The following is a 19,347-nucleotide window of genomic DNA, read 5'->3' as shown; positions in this document are numbered from 1 at the left end:
AATTGTGGCATGAATTTTACCTCTTTCTTATTTCTCTTGGTTAGTTATTGTAATAGCATTAAAAGCTACTAATTGGGTTGGAACTTGCCTCTCATGATTTCTCTAGTTTTGAGGTAGAGATGCTATAGGATCCTAAAGCAGGAGTCAAAAAGGTAACAATAACAAGTGCATTAGGATAATCATTCATCAAACGTCCTGGAGCAGAAGAAGTTGAAAAGGTAACAAGTGCATCGGGACAATCACTCATCAATAAATGTCATGGGGTTGCTGGCAACCGATGCATGTACCGTAAAGGATTCATTCCCATCACCAACAAGAGGATAGGATAGTTGTCTATAAGGACATTCTGTTGCAAAATGTCCAAACTTGTTGCAATGAAAACAAGGCCCAAAAAAGGATCCCCAAGCAAGATTCACCCTTAGAGCCCGCAAGATACCTAGCTTGATATCCATAAATGTAAGAGTAATGTATGTGATTTTTAATGGAATATCCTAAAAGATGCTAGTTCTTTCTCCTAAGACGAAATATTACTCAAGAAGGTTGCAATGGTGTGAAAGTCTTCTTTTCATAAACTAAGAAGATACAACTAACTAAGGAAATATATATTTATTTCAATTTCTTAAAACATGCATTTTTTGTTTTTATTTCCTTATAATTTGGTACAATAAATTATCACTATTTTCTTTGAATATAACTGAGGCAAGCCTATTACTGTGAATCTTAATTTTTTAAAGCTTCTCAATTATATAATGGCTGTTTTAATGAGTAACCCATTGGTATTGGTTTGATCAAATAGCATACACACTCAATATAATGTTGTAAGCTATATATAAACTTCTTTTCATATTAAGAGGGATATAAATGTTCTTGTTTTACAAAGGTATGAGGTACAACTCACCTCCACCAACTCTCCCTCACAGAATGGAATGGTCAAGTGCAAGAACCGAACAGTCATGGATATGGCACACTCCATGCTTTTTGCAGCAGAGCTGAGCTGCCTGAACGTCTCTGGTCAGAATCAATCAACACTGCGGTGTATCTTTTGAATTGCTGCCCCACGGTTGTTGTTCCCCACAGGACCCCATTTGAGGCTTTCTTTGGCGAAAAGCCAACCGTTTCCCACTTCCGTTCTCCTTAGATGGAACCTAACCAAATGTAATTTCAGAGTCTTGACCTTAGGAGTGTATGATGGGGTTCTTGCCCTTAGGAGTGTATGATGGGCCCGGCTCACACATAATAAGCAGGCTGATATTCATTGTCATAAATGGACCATTGACTTCATGGATCTTCATGGGAACAAGATGTAAAGAATTGGAGTGGTTGGGGCTACCATCTTGCAAATTGTAAAGATATCTAAGTTATTGAAGGGCAGGCAAATAGTTAAATATGAAGGAACCTAAATGGTTAAGTGAGTATGCTAACAAATTTCCACAAGATTTGACTAAAATGCCCCCAACTTGTAAGGTTGATCATGAGATAGAGTTGATCCCCAAAGCCCGACTAAGTGCGAAAAGAGTCTATAGGATGGTTCTTCCATAAGCAATTGTGCTCAAAGAGTTTATACGGTGGTTCTTCCATAAGCAATTTAGCTCAAGGAACAATTGAGATAACTTGTGGTTCGACCTAGTGTATGCCCTTGGGGCACACCAGTTTTTTTTCAACTCTTAGATTATGCATTAATTATTGAGGGTTAAATTAGCTTGTTAAGAATAAGTATCTTATTCCTAGGATAGATGAGTTATTAGATTGATTTCATGGAGCCTAGATATTTACAAAGATTAATTTAAAGTCAGGTTATTATCAGATCAAGATTGAGGTGTATAATATTTCTAAGATGGCTTTTAATATACGGTATAGACATTATACGTTCACAGTAATGCCATTTAATTAATCAAGTTATTATCAGATTGAGGATTAAGTAGGATCAGGATCATAGTAATGCCATTCCGTTTAATTAATCAGCTTATTATTAGATCAGAATTGAGAGATATTCCTAAGATTGATTTAAATTTAGTTATTATCAAATCAAGATTAAGGAGTGTGATATTCCTAAGGCAGCTTTTAATATTCGATAGACATTATGAGTTCACAATAATAATACATGTGTGTGCGTCGACATACATATAAATCTATTTATATATACATGCTTACATACCTATAGATACACATATATACATAATATATATAAGTGTGTGTATCTATAGGTATGTAAGCATGTATACAAAGATTTCATTGAAAGATGTGAGATGAGATCTTCTTAGATTCAAATTCAAAATTGCATTGGTAGATGTGAGATTTGGCTCCTCCTCACGCTTGCAGAAGGAGTGGTTATTTTGAATTAGCCCCACCTCCTTTGCCCATGTGGAGGGAGGTGGGGTTGTGGTTAATCTTGTATAGATAACACTTGTAATAAAAAAATTCCTTTATGCATCTTTCTATGCATAAAAATCAAATTTAATAAGAATTACACTTTTCTAATTTTAAAAAAAATCCTTTATGCATCTTTCTATGCATAAAAATTAAATTTAATAAGAATAACTCTTTTGTAATAAAAAAAATTCCTTTATGCATCTTTCTATGCATAAAAATCAAATTTAATAAGAATAACACTTTTCTAATAAAAAAACTTCCTTTATGTATTTTTCTATGCATAGAAATCAAATTTACTTAATTAATATCAGTGATATCCATGCATATTCATAGGTGAATATGTACATGGAGTAATTAGAATATTTCTTTTAGATGCAAAAATGGTGGGAATTACTCTTTTGGGAATAACATAAAAACAAACTTTCTTTTCGACAAATTTTTGGAAAATTTTGCCATAACCTCCTTTGTATGGCTGACCATTTCTCATTTTTATCATTCTTTATTTAACTTAAATTAACCCAAATAAGATTTATAGAACTCTAATCTACATAATTTTCTAAATTCAAGAGAGTAAACAATAAGAAGAGTTTAATTAATCACTTAGTTAATCTTTCTAGGATTAAGAAGGGTTGGAATGTAAAGAAGAGAAGGGGGTGGCCTTTTCATCAAAGGCATAGCATTTGAATTTAATTCAATCATCTGCAAAACATAAAAATCAAGAAAACCATAGATTTTTCATTAAACAAAGTAAGAAAATTAGCTTACATGGAGCTTGTAAGCTCTCCTTTGGCTTGAGGGATTGAGGGTTCTACTATTGTTTAAAGCAATAGTGGCTACCAATTCACTTTGGAGAGGATTAGGCCAAAAACAATTGAATTATTAAAAAATTCAATATAGATGGAGAGTAGAGTAACAGTGCATAAACACCATTAAGCTTTTAAAAAAGGGGAGGCTTCTATTTATAGGAAAAAGTGAGCCTCTAACCAAGCAAATTGATTCTAGAATTTTCCAGATCAGTTTGGTCAATTTTTGACCATTTTGGGTCAATTCAGCTTACTTTTTGGATCTAGTTTTGAAAAAGGAGAGAGGAGAGATGAAAATATCTCATTTTATTGATTAAAAATTGGGAGTAATGATGTGAAAAAGGCGCCTACTTCATGAGGGGAGATCCCCACACTGAGGTGTCAAAATTTAATTTTTTAATTCTTTTCTTTGGTCCTTAGTCCACTCTTCATCTTATGTGAGCATTTACTCATTTTTGGGAGGGGGGGGTTTTCTTTTATTCTTCAATTTATCTCCTCCCTACACTTGGATTAATCTTATTGGTCTATAAGAATCCAAAAATTTCGGAAAATCTGGACCCTTAGGCCAAGGTCCTTTATACCTATTTTCAATTAATTCCAATTGTACATTGAAAAGTTCTTTTTGAATTTCAAATTCAGGGGAAACCATTTTAGACACTAGAAGGATTTTTATATCAAAAAATATCTTAATTTTGAATTACCTCCCTCTAGACATTTTCTCTCTCCAGGCCAAAACAGGGTAAAAAAGGATCTTTCTTTTATTTCAAAGAGGGGAATAATTATGAGATCAGAAGGGGAGGTTCTTACACCTGCACACCTCAAAAGCTGGAGGGAGGAATCTTACATGGACAAGAAGCGGCTCCAGAGTGAAACATATAGGGTAGTGCCTAGTGGCTAAGTATGTGTGCTAGTGCTCCCTCCTCTAATCATCACGATGGTCTAGGAGTGTTCGGGCTTATTAGTGTCTCGATCTAAGGATCATGGTCGTAGTGTGAGAGGAGATTTATGATGATGATGATGTGACATTGATGTGCTACTTAGATATTTGATATGTGATATGTGACATGGACATATGATGATGATGATGATGATGTGACACTAATGTGTTACTTGGATACTTGATATGTGATATGTGACATGGACATATGGTATATGTATGTTATGGAAAGGATTATGTGATGTATGTTTTCTTTTGAAATGAATGTTTTTATAAAGAACTACATGTGAACTTAATTTTCTTGATTGGTGTGTATGAGTAAAGCAGTAATTTTTAATTAAGGGTGTGTGAGTTCATACTGGCACCATCATAGGTCTAGTGGTGGATGGAAGCTAGATCCATAGCATAGTCGAAGTAGAAAAAGGATCAAACATTGGAAAGTGGTTAGTAGACGAGTGGACCCGAGTTGCACGTACTTTCTAAATAAAAAGTGGATGGTTGGGTGGACCCGAGTTGTAGGCACTTTCTAAACAAAACAAACGTGTTCTGTTAAAATGAGAAAAACCCGGGACAAGTAGTTTAGTTAGCAATCATAATAAGGATAGAAGAATTGTCTTCATAATTGAGGAGTCAATATACATCTGTTGAGCCTCAAGGAGCCGCTTGATGTAACCTACTTATGAGAATTATGAAGGGAAAACACCAAGGATGAATCATTCACCTTTCTTGCATAAGGATTGTTCTTGTCAAACTTAGAGGAGCTGATGGAATAGCCAAGCATTAGGACATTATGATATGAGGCCTCAAGTGAGTTGCTATACCATTAGTGTGATTCCACTACCATAGATATAGGGGTAGGGGTCTCACAATTGGTCCTACATGGTTGGTAGGTATGTGCATGGTTCACACCAGATAGATTTCATCCATATCAAAGGATGTATCCAAATGGCTATGGAGCGGCTAAGGACATGTTATGTGATCGCTCTTATGGAATCCCTTGGGCTAGAGGTAGTCCCAATCATTTTTTCTTTGCCCTTCCCCTTGTTCCATGTTCCTCATCCGAATGGAGAGAAACTGGAATTGGATTCCATGGTGAATAAGCTTCTACAATAGGCTCCTTGAGAAGGTGGGACTCTTCCTTATTGGTGGAGCTCCAAAATCATATGTTTTTTGGAGTTTGGCCTCCTAAACAAAAAACTAAACACATCCAAGGCTCAAAAACCATATCTTTTTTGAATGTGACCTTTTAATCAACAACAACATGCACTATTGGGTGAGCTTGGAGGGGACCAAAGCACAGAGGTAAGCCCTAGCCTTTTCCTCATCATCGTTCCTATTGGTAGTGCCAAATATGTTCAAGTTAAGAGCTTATCTTAACCTTTGCCAAATCAAGTGTCCCCACATGGGTGCACTAGCTCGTCCATCATGTCCTCACTCTATTGTCACACTAAAATATTCATTTGTTAAGGGGATGAAGGTAGAGATTCCTTCGCCTAGATGGAGGTAAAAGGGGATAGCATTTAGAGTGGTTCTCTCTCACAAACGGCGGGTGGAGAAGAAGCTAATGAGAGGAAGAAGTCTACAGATAAACCTCTATAGCAAGCATCCATCAAGCAAACAAGATTCAATAAATCCATCAGGCAAACAGGATTCAATAGAGCAAAAGAAAGAGGGTAGGGAGAAGAAGGAGAGCTCAAAACTATTCTATTGTTGCAAGGGAATGAATGTGTATTGCTCAATGTCGAAAATGACTAGCTTTCACAAAAGAACTTAAAAATAGTCCTGGGCCACTAGTTCTATTTAAAAGCAAGTATCTACATGAAGTTAGTGACTTCCCTATTTGGCATTACACTTATTATAATGCTGCTTTATATAGTCCAACACCATCTTACAAGAATTAGGCTTCCGTTACATGCAAGTAAGAGGGCAAAACACCTTAAGGTAGGTCGAGGCTGAAATTATGTTAACTTGCGAAGTGGTTAACCAAAAGGTTAATCAAATCCTTGTCCTCCTTCAGAGTAAGATCCTTTACAATGTAGACTAGTTTAGGATTCTCCCTCACTTTGCAATGTCTACTTTCCTGACCTTTATTGGGCTATCATAAGCGACACCTCCCTGGCCTTCTACAGAGCATTAAGCCCCGATGCGCACAACATTTCTCTTGTTTAAGATTTGAAGTGATCGAGCACATGTCTAAGATAAGGTTCTTGGCTATCTTCACTTTCTTTGAGGAAATTCTTGACTTTTTTGCTTGATCTAATGCTCTATAATGGTGTCTTTGTTCAAATTTAGATAGTCTGTTCCATCGGGTTGTCAATTTTCATCATTGATCGTTCTAGGTTCACAAACCTTTAGAGTTCTTCTTTCTAATTCTTGGGTGAATTCATGATAAACCTTAGTAACTTTAATGTAATGCAACCAATAAGAACAACATCTACAAGAATAATTTAATGTAACACAACCAATGACAGCGTCCATAACAATATTTCAATGAACACAACCATCGATAGCATCCTTAAAGAATGCTTCTTAAGAGATTACTTTGGTTGGGTTCGTAAGAATCCTTCAATGTAACACAACCAATGAGAGTGTCGTAACAATATTTTGATGTAACACAACCATCGATAGCATCCTTAAAAGAATGCTTTGCAAGAGATTACTTTGGTTAGGTTGGTAGCACTTTTGTTTCCTCTAATGTTTTTATTTTGATGAGCTATCTAACAAGTGAATGTAGAATTCACTATCAAATGTATTTACATATGTGTTGTATGATGATTTATTCTTTGTTTGCATTGTGGCCATGTTGAGTGAAGTGCTAAGCACTTTTGTGTTGGTAGCACTTTTGTTTCCTCTAATGTTTTTATTTTGATGAGCTATCTAACAAGTGAGTAAAAACATTATGTTTTTATTTTGATGAGCTATCTAACAAGTGAATAAAAACATTATGTGTTGGTAGCACTTTTGTTTCCTCTAATGTTTTTATTTTGATGAGCTATCTAACAAGTGAATGTAGAATTCACTATCAAATGTATTTGCATATGTGTTGTATGATGATTTATTCTTTGTTTGCATTGTGGCCATGTTGAGTGAAGTGCTAAGCACCTTCACATTTTCTTCAACATGAAGGTACTTGGTACCTACCTCAGGCACCACATCAATAGTTGCCAATAAGTGCACCCAATTCTCATAGAAAACAGGCTCTCTAGAAGTGGCTCATAAGCGATACCATGATCGATAATTTCCTTTCTCTCATGACAAACTTGAACAAAGACTGTTTGATTTGTCATAGATGTAATTGGTGTTAAGAGATAGCTGGATCAACTCCCTTCTTATCTATATTCCCTTCTTTATCTATATGAAATGAAAACATTAGAATATGAAAATGGTGAATTTTGCTAGTAACTCTACATTGACTCGAATGGTTCTCGGCTCTACTTCTACGCCAATATAGAGTTCTTGGCTCTACTTCTATGCCAATATGGAGTTCTCAAACCTGGTCATTGGGTGGCTCTACTTCTATGCCACTATAGAGTTCTCAAACCTGGTCATTGGGTGACTCTACTTCTGTATTGGCTCTACTTCTATGCCAATATAGAGTTCTCAAACCTGGTCATTGGGTGTTGTCCATTGTTGTTGTTGCTCCTTCGGCAATTTTGATCTATTTGGGCTTGAAAAAAATAGGGATAAGTATTCCTTTGCTTTACTTCTATCTTCGAATCAATTCCACTTAGAATCCATTGTCAAGAGCCTTTAGGTTCCTTCGTCTGCAAGTTCTCAAATGATTTGCTACATATGGGATGTTCGGATCCTTTTGTTTTGCTGAGGTTTTTCTTGATTTTCTTTATGCAGAATTATTTATTCATCTTGATTTTTTCTTTTCAACTCTTCTACTATTAGAATCTTTATTCTTAGGGATCTTAGTGATTGATTATAAACGGGTTCTGCCTTCTCGGAGCCTTCGTTCCTTGCATTTCATAACTCTATTAGAATCTTTCTTCTTAGGAATCTTAGTGATTATTATATGGGTTCTGCCATCTCGGAGACTTCGTTCCTTGCATTATCATAACTGTATTGGTTGCTTTGAGCTCAATTTCTCTCCATAATTGTTTTCCTGTTCTCTTGTTCTTGACTTCTCTCTTTTCTTCGTTCTCAATTGCTATCACCTGAAAATTTCTTTCATTGTTTTGGCTTTCTGTTAGCCTTTCCAAAATTTCTCTGAGTCTACTTCTTCTCAAACTTTCAGCTAGTTAATATTCCGTGTGTTGACTCAAGTTCTCCTCTCGGCAAATTAATAGGGCATTCTAATCCATTTTTATTCTTTCTCTTGAAAATCCGGTCTGGTTCTTGTGACCCGGCATACACCTTCTTCACCTATCTCTGTTCTTTGGTTTTGTATTCTTCTTGAAGCGGCAGCCCGCGTACTACAAACTTGCCCCACAGCTCTCGAGTGATTTATCCTACAAATTGATAAATGAAGGGGGATTGATAAGCTACTCTGGGCCTTGGGATCTTGTCACCACATTTGTGATAGGGTCGTCGACAAACTCTATCAAGACCAAGGTAACAACAGCAGTAGTACTGGCAAATTCATTGAGCTAACTTCTCGGCTACAGACCAAATTGGGACATTATGCTGGTTGTATTTCACTGCCTTAGAGAAGCTACATGTTTATTTGTCTTTTTTATTGTTCACAGTTGTCGTAGTGGCATGGTTGTTAGTTGTGCTGTCCTTTTTCATATTTGTCGTAGTCATGGTTGTTAGTGAACTGTTGTTTGGTTGTTCGTGTGCTGTATAGTACTCCTCTAATATTTGGTTGTTGGCAATTAGTACTACTTGGCTACGCCACCTATTTGGTTGTCAGCAATTATAATTGGCAATCAATCCATTGTAGTACTACCTAGCTACGCCACCCAATTGGGCACTGCCCCGATTGTGTCCCATTGCATGGCAATCTGTTGTTTTCACAGTAGTTGTAGTAGTCATGGTTGCTCAATAAGTTGTAATAGTCTCATCCTGTATTATTGAAATCCAGTTTTTTCGAATCTATTGGGGTCAGGTAACCTTTTTAGTTGTCTCAGCTTTTCGACTCTCTTTCTTCTTCCTCTTCTTTGACGTCTATTTCGGAATCTGTATCTTCCATATGGAGTGTTTCTTTTTTGACTTCTATTTCGGAATCTGTATCTTCCTTACGGAGTTTGAGTGTCATATAGAATAAAGATTTCAACGATATAAAGAGTTGCCAGGCTTCGCATGGTGATTTCTTACTCATTCTCTACAAGTGCAACCTGCTTATTCCATGACCATATTTGTCTCAACAGAGGCAGTTGCAAATGCCACCATTCATAGCATCGATGTCCTACTTCATAAACTTGGCATGATTTAAGTCAATATTCACTGCATTGCTTGGTAAATTATATCTTTCATGATATTCATGGTCCCTGTTCATTAACTCCTTCCATGATATTCATAGTGCTTTAAAATCAGACGAAACAAATTTCCTTGGCATCACCATGTAGTTGCATTTGCCATTTTTGTGAATTTTAATCCATCACGTCATTTGCTACCAATATGCATATCCCCCCTGTTATAATCGGTTTTGTGGGTTCAGTACTAACTATTACAAGACCCACATTGCTTCCCGAATCAAGGTGGACTTGTGTAACTTCAGCAATGTGTATTGAGGATGTGAGCACCAGAATTTCAGGTACAAAACAAAAATATGCTAACTTAGTGCCATTATTCCCCATGGAAGAGCTGAGATTTAATACCTTCGCCCATTACAGCCTTCAAGAGAAGGCCAGTATAAAAAAAAAACAAAGTATAAATATTGATTTAACCGACCGCACAAAATTATATTGACTAGGCTAATGCTGGTTTGCTTCAGATCCTAACAGCAGTTACTGATATTAAAAAGTACCATACAACTAAATTTTTTAATCAAGCGCTTCGGGTTTAACATTCATGTAATTTCCTTACAGAAGAAGCTCCATTTAGCCCTTTTAACACGAGAAATAGAAGCCTGGTCAAACAAAATTTGGGTCAGTGTACTACACCAATTTCCCAACCAAAGGTGGACACGATGAGAGAAGCCACTAAAAGCTAAATACATATGTACGAGTCAATGCAGACAACCTGACATCCCAAAAACAATGACTTTATACTGCCATGGCATGAAAAGAAGCAGGCTTTGCTAAAGGGCCACTCTCTAAAGGAAAGGCCTAGGCCAAAGTGGATGGTGCACTGGGGGGCCTCAATGAGCTCCAGGAAGACTCAATGCGCAAAAGATGCAGCTTTTCTACAAAATGCTCGAGCATCTGTGCTTCTATAGTGGGGGCAAAAGCTGTGCATATACTCAACTCTTGAACAGCTTCACCATACCTCCTGCAGTCAAAACACCATGTTCAATATAGAACTTCCAACAGTTTCAGAAGATAATCCAAATATTTACATATAAAAAGACAATACCGGCTGTGGTACAGCAATAAGCCATGATCTCTCCTCAATACCCAATTGTGAGGTTGTAAGAGAAGCAACCTCTCTGATGTCATAAGAGCAAGCCTGCGAAGAACATTGATGTCAGTACCCTTTCCCATCACAAATCAAACATTAGGAACACTAGGTTTCAGTATTTGCATTGTACACCGCAGTCTGAGGAATCAAAACTGAATCTGAAGCCCCAAAATGGTTTCAAAGCAGAGCAAAGAACCTTCTAGCAAAGATTGACAGGCTGGAGATGGAGCCAAAAAAGCTTCTATAAATACCCACTTGCATGATAATGCTCATTAACTTCCACTAGACTTGGTAAAAGACTAATTAAACAGATGCAGCAGTTTTGCATATCGATGAACAATGACTACAGCTGTAGCAGCAGCAAAACCAAGAATTGTGAAAGGTAGCATCATCATGCTCAGGCTTACACTAACAAGTTCACATGATACAAGCAAAGACAGCAGCTTATTGGCATCACTATATAGATCCTCAGGGGTTCACCATGTGCCAGAGCTAAGATCGCCACACCTGCAAGCACTGAAGCAGTTCCACCCAATTGAGCGCCAATGGAGACATTGATCATCCTCTGTTGACGTGAGGGGAAGAGGAGTATGAGACCTATTTTGAGGAGGGAGTATTATGTACCTGGTTATCCCTTCCTACACTCATATCTTTGGCACTCTAGCCAACCATCACTTCTAGTAATCTAGTCAAAAGTTGCAGCCTGAAGTGCTGACAAGGCTCTCAGTTTGAGCCCGTACAAAGGCCCTGACATTATAGCTCATATTGCATATAACAGATGAGGTAACCAGTGGAGCAACAATAGCCCTCATTCAGTAGATTCATATTGTTTTCAGCTGTCAGCTACTACAGCCAGCCAATCAGCCACTGGGCTCTTGTTATTCCAGATCCAGATCCAGATCCATATACCAGTTGCTCAGATTATACTCAAATCAAAGCTATAACGAATTTACATTTGATGGCATTGTAATATGAGTAAAACAAGCAAGAGTCACATTCACATCAGTGCAGGGACAGTTGACACTGGTCTAATGTCTAAAATTTAAAAAGGGCTTGCATACTGAATTAAACTGCACCGCTATCTTGTGAGAAGACTTAGGTATACCCAAAGAGTGGCTAGACTCTCTGACAACCTATTAACATTAGCAGCCTCATTCTGCACCGATCAAAGAGCAATAGACCAACAATATGATGTTTGGAAAACTATACCTGAGATTTCTAGGCCTCAACAAAGCTCCAACAGCAAGCTCTGTGTGGTCAACTAGTCTGCCATTTGCATATACAAGTGGATGAAGAGGATCTGTAAGAGCAAAGCCTGGTCGAGCCTTACATGCATCCTTCCAATGAAGATTCTGCAACACAAAAAGACAAAAACAATAAGATAACTTGCTCACATGCTACATGCATTCAGCTTAATGCATCTAACAAATGGAAATTTTCCAAGACCCTTCGTACAGTTTTCGCGAAAAAATACAAGATTTCATTGCATGTCAACTTTTTTTTAAAAAAGTACCAATTATTATATGATCAAATTTAGACGAAACTTTTCAACAAAGGATTTGAAAATCACCTTTCCGGTGAAAACTCACTTTCAAGTTCGACAATGCCATTCCCACAATGTCTCTGTTGGAGGCAAACTTCAAGGTGGGGCATGCAGTGGACCCATGAGCTAAAGCTTTCATGCTGCTGCCAAGAAGATGCATCTGGTGCTGAAATGCAAGTAGCTCTAAAAACCAACTTTCCCCTCCATCAAAAGGCTCGAAACACTCCTGAAACAACCAAGTTAACAACCATGATCATTGATTTTAATGGCACATATTGGAGCATGCTTCAGCTGAAACAGAGTGGGAGCCCTTCAAATACCTGTAGATTATCTACAAGTGGCCACATAAGAAGCTCGTCACCAACCTCAGCTCCCCTCACAGTGACACCGAGCCTCCGACAAACCTCCATGTAAATAATGCAAAGAAGTATGCCTACATAGAAATGCCAAAAAAGTGTAAGAAAAGCCATTTGGCCTGCATTCAGATTTTTGCTCACATAAAGGCAATGGTCAGATAAATACTTCTAAACAGTCTCAAAGTTGCAATGCATCCTCTGTGAGAAGGTAGCCTTTTCCAGCTTCCAACCGCCCCAAGGTCCTTAGGGAAGCACCTTTGTGTGTGTGTGTGTGTGTGTGTGTGTGTGCGCGCGCACGGGTGCATGTGCGCCCACATGCCCTGTGTGCGTGAGAGAGAGAGAGAGAGAGAGAGAGAGAGAGTACCACTGCCTGAGCCTAGAGTCATAACAAGATGAAGGTAATGACTCCTTGTATCCAAATCTGTAACTGCTCTTTTGAATCCCTGAATTTCATATAGAACAGTACTGACAGCCTTTAAAACCTCTACAGGTTTGGTATAGCCTCCCTTGGAAGCCAGAATATCTCCAACCTCCGTTGCTAGGAAGTCAAACCTGGCCAGCCACATTGACATGGTTCTCCCTGCAATGGGGAATCCATCCACATCAGCTCCACAAGCTTCAGTTTGCAACCCGGGAAAGTTCCTGCCTTCTGTACGAGCTGCAAGTCTATCTTTTTCTCTGTTGAGAGACATAAACGCTTCATCTTCAGCTGAGATCAGCAACAATGCCTGCAAAGAGCCGTAGTCTACATGTAGCCACTTTCACCCTACCCCAGAAACTGAAAAAGTGCAGACTTATCCTACCCTGCTCTGAAAACATGTTCTTGCCATGAAAGTATTTACACAAAACTAGCTACTCTAGAATTGCAATCAATGGCAATAATAGAATCCCTAGTGTGCTTGACATGGAGATTGTGCAGTGCCTCTACTTGCTTTGAAGCTAGTATGCAAAACTAGCCTACTCTAAAAACTGCAACTGATGGCAATGGTAGAACCCCTTTGTGTGCTTGAATAGAGAGTGCCCAGTGCCTTGGCTCGAGGTGTGTTAACTTGAACCCAGAAATAAGAAGTATCAATACCTTCACAAGGGAAACCTCCTGATCTTGTTTCCTAAATGCAACTTCTTCGGAAAATTGTAACCTGGCTTGCTTCAGGACAGCCTGCATTATAAAGGATCAAAAACATGACTTAAATAATGCATTAAACCTAAAGCCTTCTGGCATCTAAGACCTGAATACTTAACATGAAGATGAAACAAGGGTAGGGAACCTATGTACATGAAACACTTGAATCACAGCAGGAGCACCACCTCATTATTGGACATGTTCGAGGCAATAGCGTTGCCTTGACCAATTTTACAAGAGACTTTAGTTTGGTTAAGAGAACTCGGTTTGCTGGCCGGTTCTTGGATAATGATCCGAGGGAATCGAGACCTAGAAAAATGGAGTGTCATGATGGCATAATGCCCCCTGCAACATACACTTCACATTCTCCATTGAGAAAAAGGTCTGAGGGATGAAGGAAATACCTAAATGTTGATTGCTTTTGTGAGAATGTGGAGAGGAGTAAGGGTTGTTTCCCCAGCAAACAGCTCACAGAAATTGCAGCCATATCAAATAAACTGTCATAGAAAGGAAAGCGAGATGTATAAGAGAAAGGTCAAGTTTTGCATCAAATAATTGACACAAGGCCTAATGAAAACTGCCAAGCTTGCATCATAAGCCAACAGATTAAACAGACCTTTGAAAAAAATGTTAAGCTTGTATCATAAGAATTCAGATTAAAAGGATTTTAAAGAGACCATAACTTGCCCCCCCATAAGCAAGCAGTTAAACACAGGTATGTAAGAGGAAGGTTAAGCTTGCACCACAAGTCAACAGATTAACATAGGTGTTCAGGTTGACAATGGCATTTATAATTAAAGAGAGCTGACAGGTGAAAAAATGATATTGCTTGCACCATAAACCACCAGATTAGCACAGGTGTTCAATAGACAGGTTAAGCTAGCACTACACTCAGCAGATTAACACAGGAGCCCCACAAAAATGTTAAGCTTGTACCATATCAAAGAACAGAGTCTTGGTTGTTGATAGCAAAAAGCTTGGACATACCTTGAAAAAGAAGACCAGCAAGTTGAAAAAGATATGATCAGAGGACTATGTCTTGAAAAGGAAGCACTGCTTGTAAAGATCAGAAATCCTTTGTTTTCCGTCAGATTCTATGCTTCTCTTTCAGACCAGAACTTGATTGTTGATCTGATGATCGGCACAGAAAAGGAGGCACCTCTGGAGAGGACGTCTGCGGGCACAGGCACAATATCACACCAAGTAGCGGGTACACCCTTGGAAGGAACAGTACTTAAAATACACGGGACTGCAGAAATTTCCATTCCCAGCATCAGAAGTAGATGGCTGTCTTGGCCTCCCATAAGTGTTTTTAAGTATAAGGCAGAGAGGAAAAGCTGATTTCTTCCTCAGCACGTAACGAGAATGGATGCTTCTGTTTGTTAACAGATTATGTCTTGTTGGAGAAGGTACAATAACAAGGGCAATGAAATCATTCTGCTGCAGACACAGAAAAACACAATAGTTTCTGTCAGCAGCTAGCTTCCCTCATCTCACTAAGATGCAACAAACACCAAGAGAAGTCCTTGTTTGCTCTGATGCGGAAAAACCTAGAACGCTGTGATGCAGAATATAACAAAAGGAACATATGTGTTGCACCAAAATCAGAAGAAAACCTCAAGTGTTATGATACAGAGAAGAAGAAAAGAAAACCTCACTTGCTGTGATGCAACAAAAGGAAGACCTCATTTGCCGTGATGCAGCAAAGAACAACAGAAAACCTAATTTGCTATAATGTGGCCGAGACCAAAAGAAAACATAGCTTGTAGATGTGCTGTAGAAAACAGAGGAAGACTTGTTGTGACGCAGCGAAACACAGCAGAAACTTTGAAGAACACAGAACAATGCGTAGCCAGAATATAAGACATCCTGATATGTTGTGATGCACATATCAAGAGAGAGAAATTGGAATGACGTGATGCAGAAGGCAAGCGAAAACCCAGTATGCTGAGATGAAGAGGAAACCAGATATGCTTTGAAAACGAGGCAGGATACAAAACAAGACCTAATTTGCTGTGGTGCACCATTTGCAAAAGGAAGGGAGAACTCACCAGAGATAGGGTTTCGCCTTATGCTAGCAGAGCAGACATCCGAAAATGGTTATGAGTGGAGCCAAGACGGCAAGAAGCTGCAGAGAGAGAGGGGGATTTTCTCCTCTCTCCGCAGACGATGAAGCGCAAGAAGATGAAGATGGAGAATTGGTGATCATGGACACATCTATGTCGATGGGTATGGCTATGACTCCGGCTAGAAATGGGTTCTGCGTTTGAAATGATTGGGAAAACGGTAGCCTTTTTATACTTACGCATTTCCTTAAACCTCGCCCTCTCATCATGGTTTGTCTCGGGAGGGGCGGGTCACATGCAGAGAGACCTTTTGTAAACTTTTCATTGTCACATGTGCACAAAGGAGGCCATCTCACATCACGGAAAGAAAGACCTTGGAAATTTCAGATCAGGGCTAGCAACACAGAGTATGGAAAGCCCCAAGGCCCTTCCCCTAGAGGAGGGGATGATGACTCATGGGAGTTTCTGGCCAGGGCCATAGCAAGGAGTAAGGCCTTTCCCTAGGGACTACCGATGGTAACTGGGTGCCCCCTCTCCTCAACGCATAGAAAATTCAAGTACCTTCACCGAGGAATACTTCCTAGTTTTCAAAAATAAAATGCACTTTAAACTCATTACATAAAATGTAGTACATTACATAAAATGTAGTACATTACAATACATTGATTATACATTGGTAAATTTATAAAAGGTAAAAGATCATATCGCCATCGGCAAGCCATAGGAACCAAGTAGTATACTATTGGGCCTACTATTTTCACTAGTCTTAGTCAATCAAAAGCATAGGCGAACCATTCCATCCATTATTCGAATGAGGTCTTCCCCGACGGTAGGAGGGAAGCACAATAGTTGGGCAACGAGATTAGATGTCAAGTAAGTTGTGAAGGCAACTTCCCCATATGCATTAGTGATTGCCACTTAGCGCAAAGTCCATGAAACTTAATGAAAAACGCTATTAGCCGCCATTAACTTGTGCTACAAAGCTTGGAGCATCCAGAAGTGCAGGTTGTCAAAGTCCAAAAAAGCAAAGAGGAGCAAAGACTAACAAGTTCCCACAAGGGGCTTCATTAATAACAAGTTCCCTCCCACAAGGGGCTTCTTTAAAAGAAGCCCCATGCATTGAATGCAATATATAACAAAACCTTGGGCATCTTAACTATGCCAAAAATGGCAGAGCAGAGGAATGCAATTCAAAACAAAGCCTCAACTGAGAAATAATGTGCAATTTCTTTACTGTCATGTTGCATTAATGTCCTACATGAGAGGGCTTCGTTGAACTATAGTGTTCGTTGGGAAATCCCTCTCACTTTCCTCGAGTTTTCCACATTTCACATCACAAGGTGACGGTAGGTTAGATGAAGAAACCTTTTGTAAACTTTTCATGGTCATATGTACACAAAGTAGGCCATCTCACATTAAGGAAAAACCTTGAAAATTTAGACTAGGGACCAGAAAGGAGTAGGGAAATCTCCAAGGCCCTTCCCTAGAACCGACTCTCCCCTAGGGAAAGGCCAACCCTAGGCCTTTCCTAGCCATCATGACCTTTGGGAGGGGTCATGGCCTTTGGGAAAAATGCAGACAAAAGGGAAGTTGACATCAACAACACAAAAAGGGAACACATTGTTTTTTGCCACATCAGCATTACATGGAAGGGTTGAAATCCGATCGACATTCTACAAAATAAGGCTAAGGATTTGCTCTCCCACGTTAGAGGCAATGGTGGGGTTGGATGGTCATCGCGCTTCTAGTCCATGGCTTGTATATTCAAGCCAAAAAGGAAGCTATCCTTAGGCCCCCTTGCACGTATAGCCAAACTAACAACCTTACACATATAGGCACAATGCTCCTTTTAATCTCTTCAAAGTTCTCCAAATTTCACATCACAAGCACAAAGGCAGATCACATGGAGAAACCTTTTGCATGTTCACATCTGTACAAAATAGTCCTTCTTCTAAGGTTAGGGAAAAGACTCATGGTTTACCACTCCATGGTTTGATGTAGCCTAAAGCTGCATCCAAACCACTCCATGGTTTGGATGCAGCCTAAAGCTGCCCTTAGGCCGTTTACACGCATATATTCTTGCTATAAGAGTTGGTCGAGCGGGGTGCACTAATGCACAAGTAATCATACACCCACCCATATGCATTCCACTAACTATTGTGCAAAGGCCCTTAGTCTAGAGTTCACTCATTTTTTGAAAGGTAGCCTTAGGAAGCTTCTTGTCAAAATCCACAGATTAGGGAAATGCCTAAGGAGACTTATTGTTGGGCAGGTGCAAGTATCCTCTTGTCTTTTCTAAAGGGGTGCACATGCATACAACATAAGTGATACATCTCAAAAAATTGGGTGGGCTAAATGGTTGTGTGCTCAGACTTGGTAGGTGGAGGTGCAATGTTCGAATCTTGCTAGGTCCACTCCATTCGTTATGCCTCTTAGGAGTCCAGCTTGACCGTGGAAGATGAGATTTTGCAACATCAAAGTCCTTGATTGGTCATCATTGATGGGCGAACTTTATGCATGTTCACGAACTTATGAAAAGAAAAAGTATGAGACATGTCCTCTCTACTTGAGAATATGAGAGAGGGCTTCTAAGTGGACGCTTGTTAACTTGTAGCATGATAGCCCACAATTGGCCAATTTGCTCATGGTGGCTTCAAAACCATCCACCTTGACAACCACTAAAAGGCTAGATACCTTTTTATTACTTAAGTAACCACCTCACAAGAGTCCACCAAGATGTGACATAAATACTAGGTGGGAAGGATATCAAGATGCTTCTCCACTATAACACATCCTATGTCCATTGACAAGGAGGAAAAGCTTGCGGTTTGGATGGCAAAATAGATTCACCATATAAAGGAGCACGAGCTTTATGTATGGGCGAACCTTGTAAGAAAGAAGCTAGTGTACCATTAGTATATGTCATAGTTGTAAATCCTTCTTAATTTGATACTTGAAGGTAAACACTTACAAATGTACCACCTTGAAGTAGTGTAAAAACTCCCATCTCATCAAAAGGTGGTTTGATGTCTTTCTCAAGCTAGAGGGTTTTTTCTTGGTAATACTTTCTATGGAGCTCAAAGGAAAAAAAGCTACAACCCTTCAAGTAATACTATAGCTCAAAAGAAACTCATTTTGTGATCGAGAAACATAATGGTAGTTTAGTTTGCAAGCCTATGTAGTGTCAACCTCAAGCCATGTGAACCAATTGCACAATATTGAAACGTTGTCGTCATTACAATGATAGCCTTGCATGCCCATCCTTTAATGTTTCACACTACCTTGCTCCAAGTGTATTAAGTCTAGGATCAAGTGATGTGATGAACTAAAACAAGGAAAAAAGTTGCATCTTAATGGAAACTAATTCTTTAACAAGTTAAGATGTGTCACACTTTCGAGCAAGGGAATCCTTCTATATAAGTATGCAAGCAAAACCAAACAAGCCATGATCATGTGATAATGTAACATCATTTACTAAAAGCAAGGTGTCACAAATCAACATCCCCAAAGAAACAACATGAGCAAGACAAATAAGTGTACAAGCCCTCGCTTATGTGTCACCTCACAAGCATGACAAATAACTTTGGAAGACAAATAACCTCACTAATCAACATCCCCAGAGAAACCACATGAGCAAGA

The 19,347-nt window shown here is 39.0% G+C and overlaps 1 protein-coding gene across 2 annotated transcripts; it reads right to left on the bottom strand.

Moving 5' to 3' along the window:
* Positions 1–9,993: 9,993 nt before the first annotated feature.
* Positions 9,994–15,957, bottom strand: LOC147613737 (uncharacterized). Of its 2 annotated transcripts, none has more exons than XM_086781715.1 (11): positions 15,694–15,957; positions 14,630–15,082; positions 14,047–14,139; positions 13,828–13,951; positions 13,598–13,678; positions 12,884–13,247; positions 12,484–12,596; positions 12,210–12,389; positions 11,830–11,972; positions 10,576–10,668; positions 9,994–10,491 (listed from the first exon to the last, which is right to left on the bottom strand). In XM_086781715.1, the coding sequence occupies exons 3-11, from the start codon at positions 14,127–14,129 to the stop codon at positions 10,329–10,331; spliced, it is 1,344 nt and encodes a 447-aa protein (XP_086637841.1). In that variant the 5' UTR covers positions 14,130–14,139; positions 14,630–15,082; positions 15,694–15,957; the 3' UTR covers positions 9,994–10,328. The 2 variants fall into 2 exon arrangements, with proteins under 2 accessions (XP_086637841.1, XP_086637842.1); XM_086781716.1 differs by having other exon boundaries at positions 14,630–15,079; positions 15,694–15,911.
* Positions 15,958–19,347: the final 3,390 nt, after the last annotated feature.

This window comes from Cibotium barometz, chromosome 43 (assembly GCF_041138505.1).
Source record: "Cibotium barometz isolate CiBa-2024 chromosome 43, ASM4113850v1, whole genome shotgun sequence".
NCBI classification, from domain to species: Eukaryota; Viridiplantae; Streptophyta; class Polypodiopsida; order Cyatheales; family Cibotiaceae; genus Cibotium; species Cibotium barometz.
The sequence above is the reverse complement of the archived record's forward strand: the minus strand, read 5'-3'. Positions and strand labels throughout refer to the sequence as shown.

Bases quoted from the DNA above. Each gene is read 5' to 3' on its own strand.
- LOC147613737 (XM_086781715.1), bottom strand. From the start codon at position 14,129: ATGGCTGCAATTTCTGTGAGCTGTTTGCTGGGGAAACAACCCTTACTC. The intron at 12,597-12,883 runs GTACTCTCTCTC...ATTTCTATGTAG, and splicing joins GACTCTAGGCTCAGGCAGTG to GCATACTTCTTTGCATTATT. The intron at 10,492-10,575 runs GTATTGTCTTTT...TTTTGACTGCAG, and splicing joins TTATTGCTGTACCACAGCCG to GAGGTATGGTGAAGCTGTTC.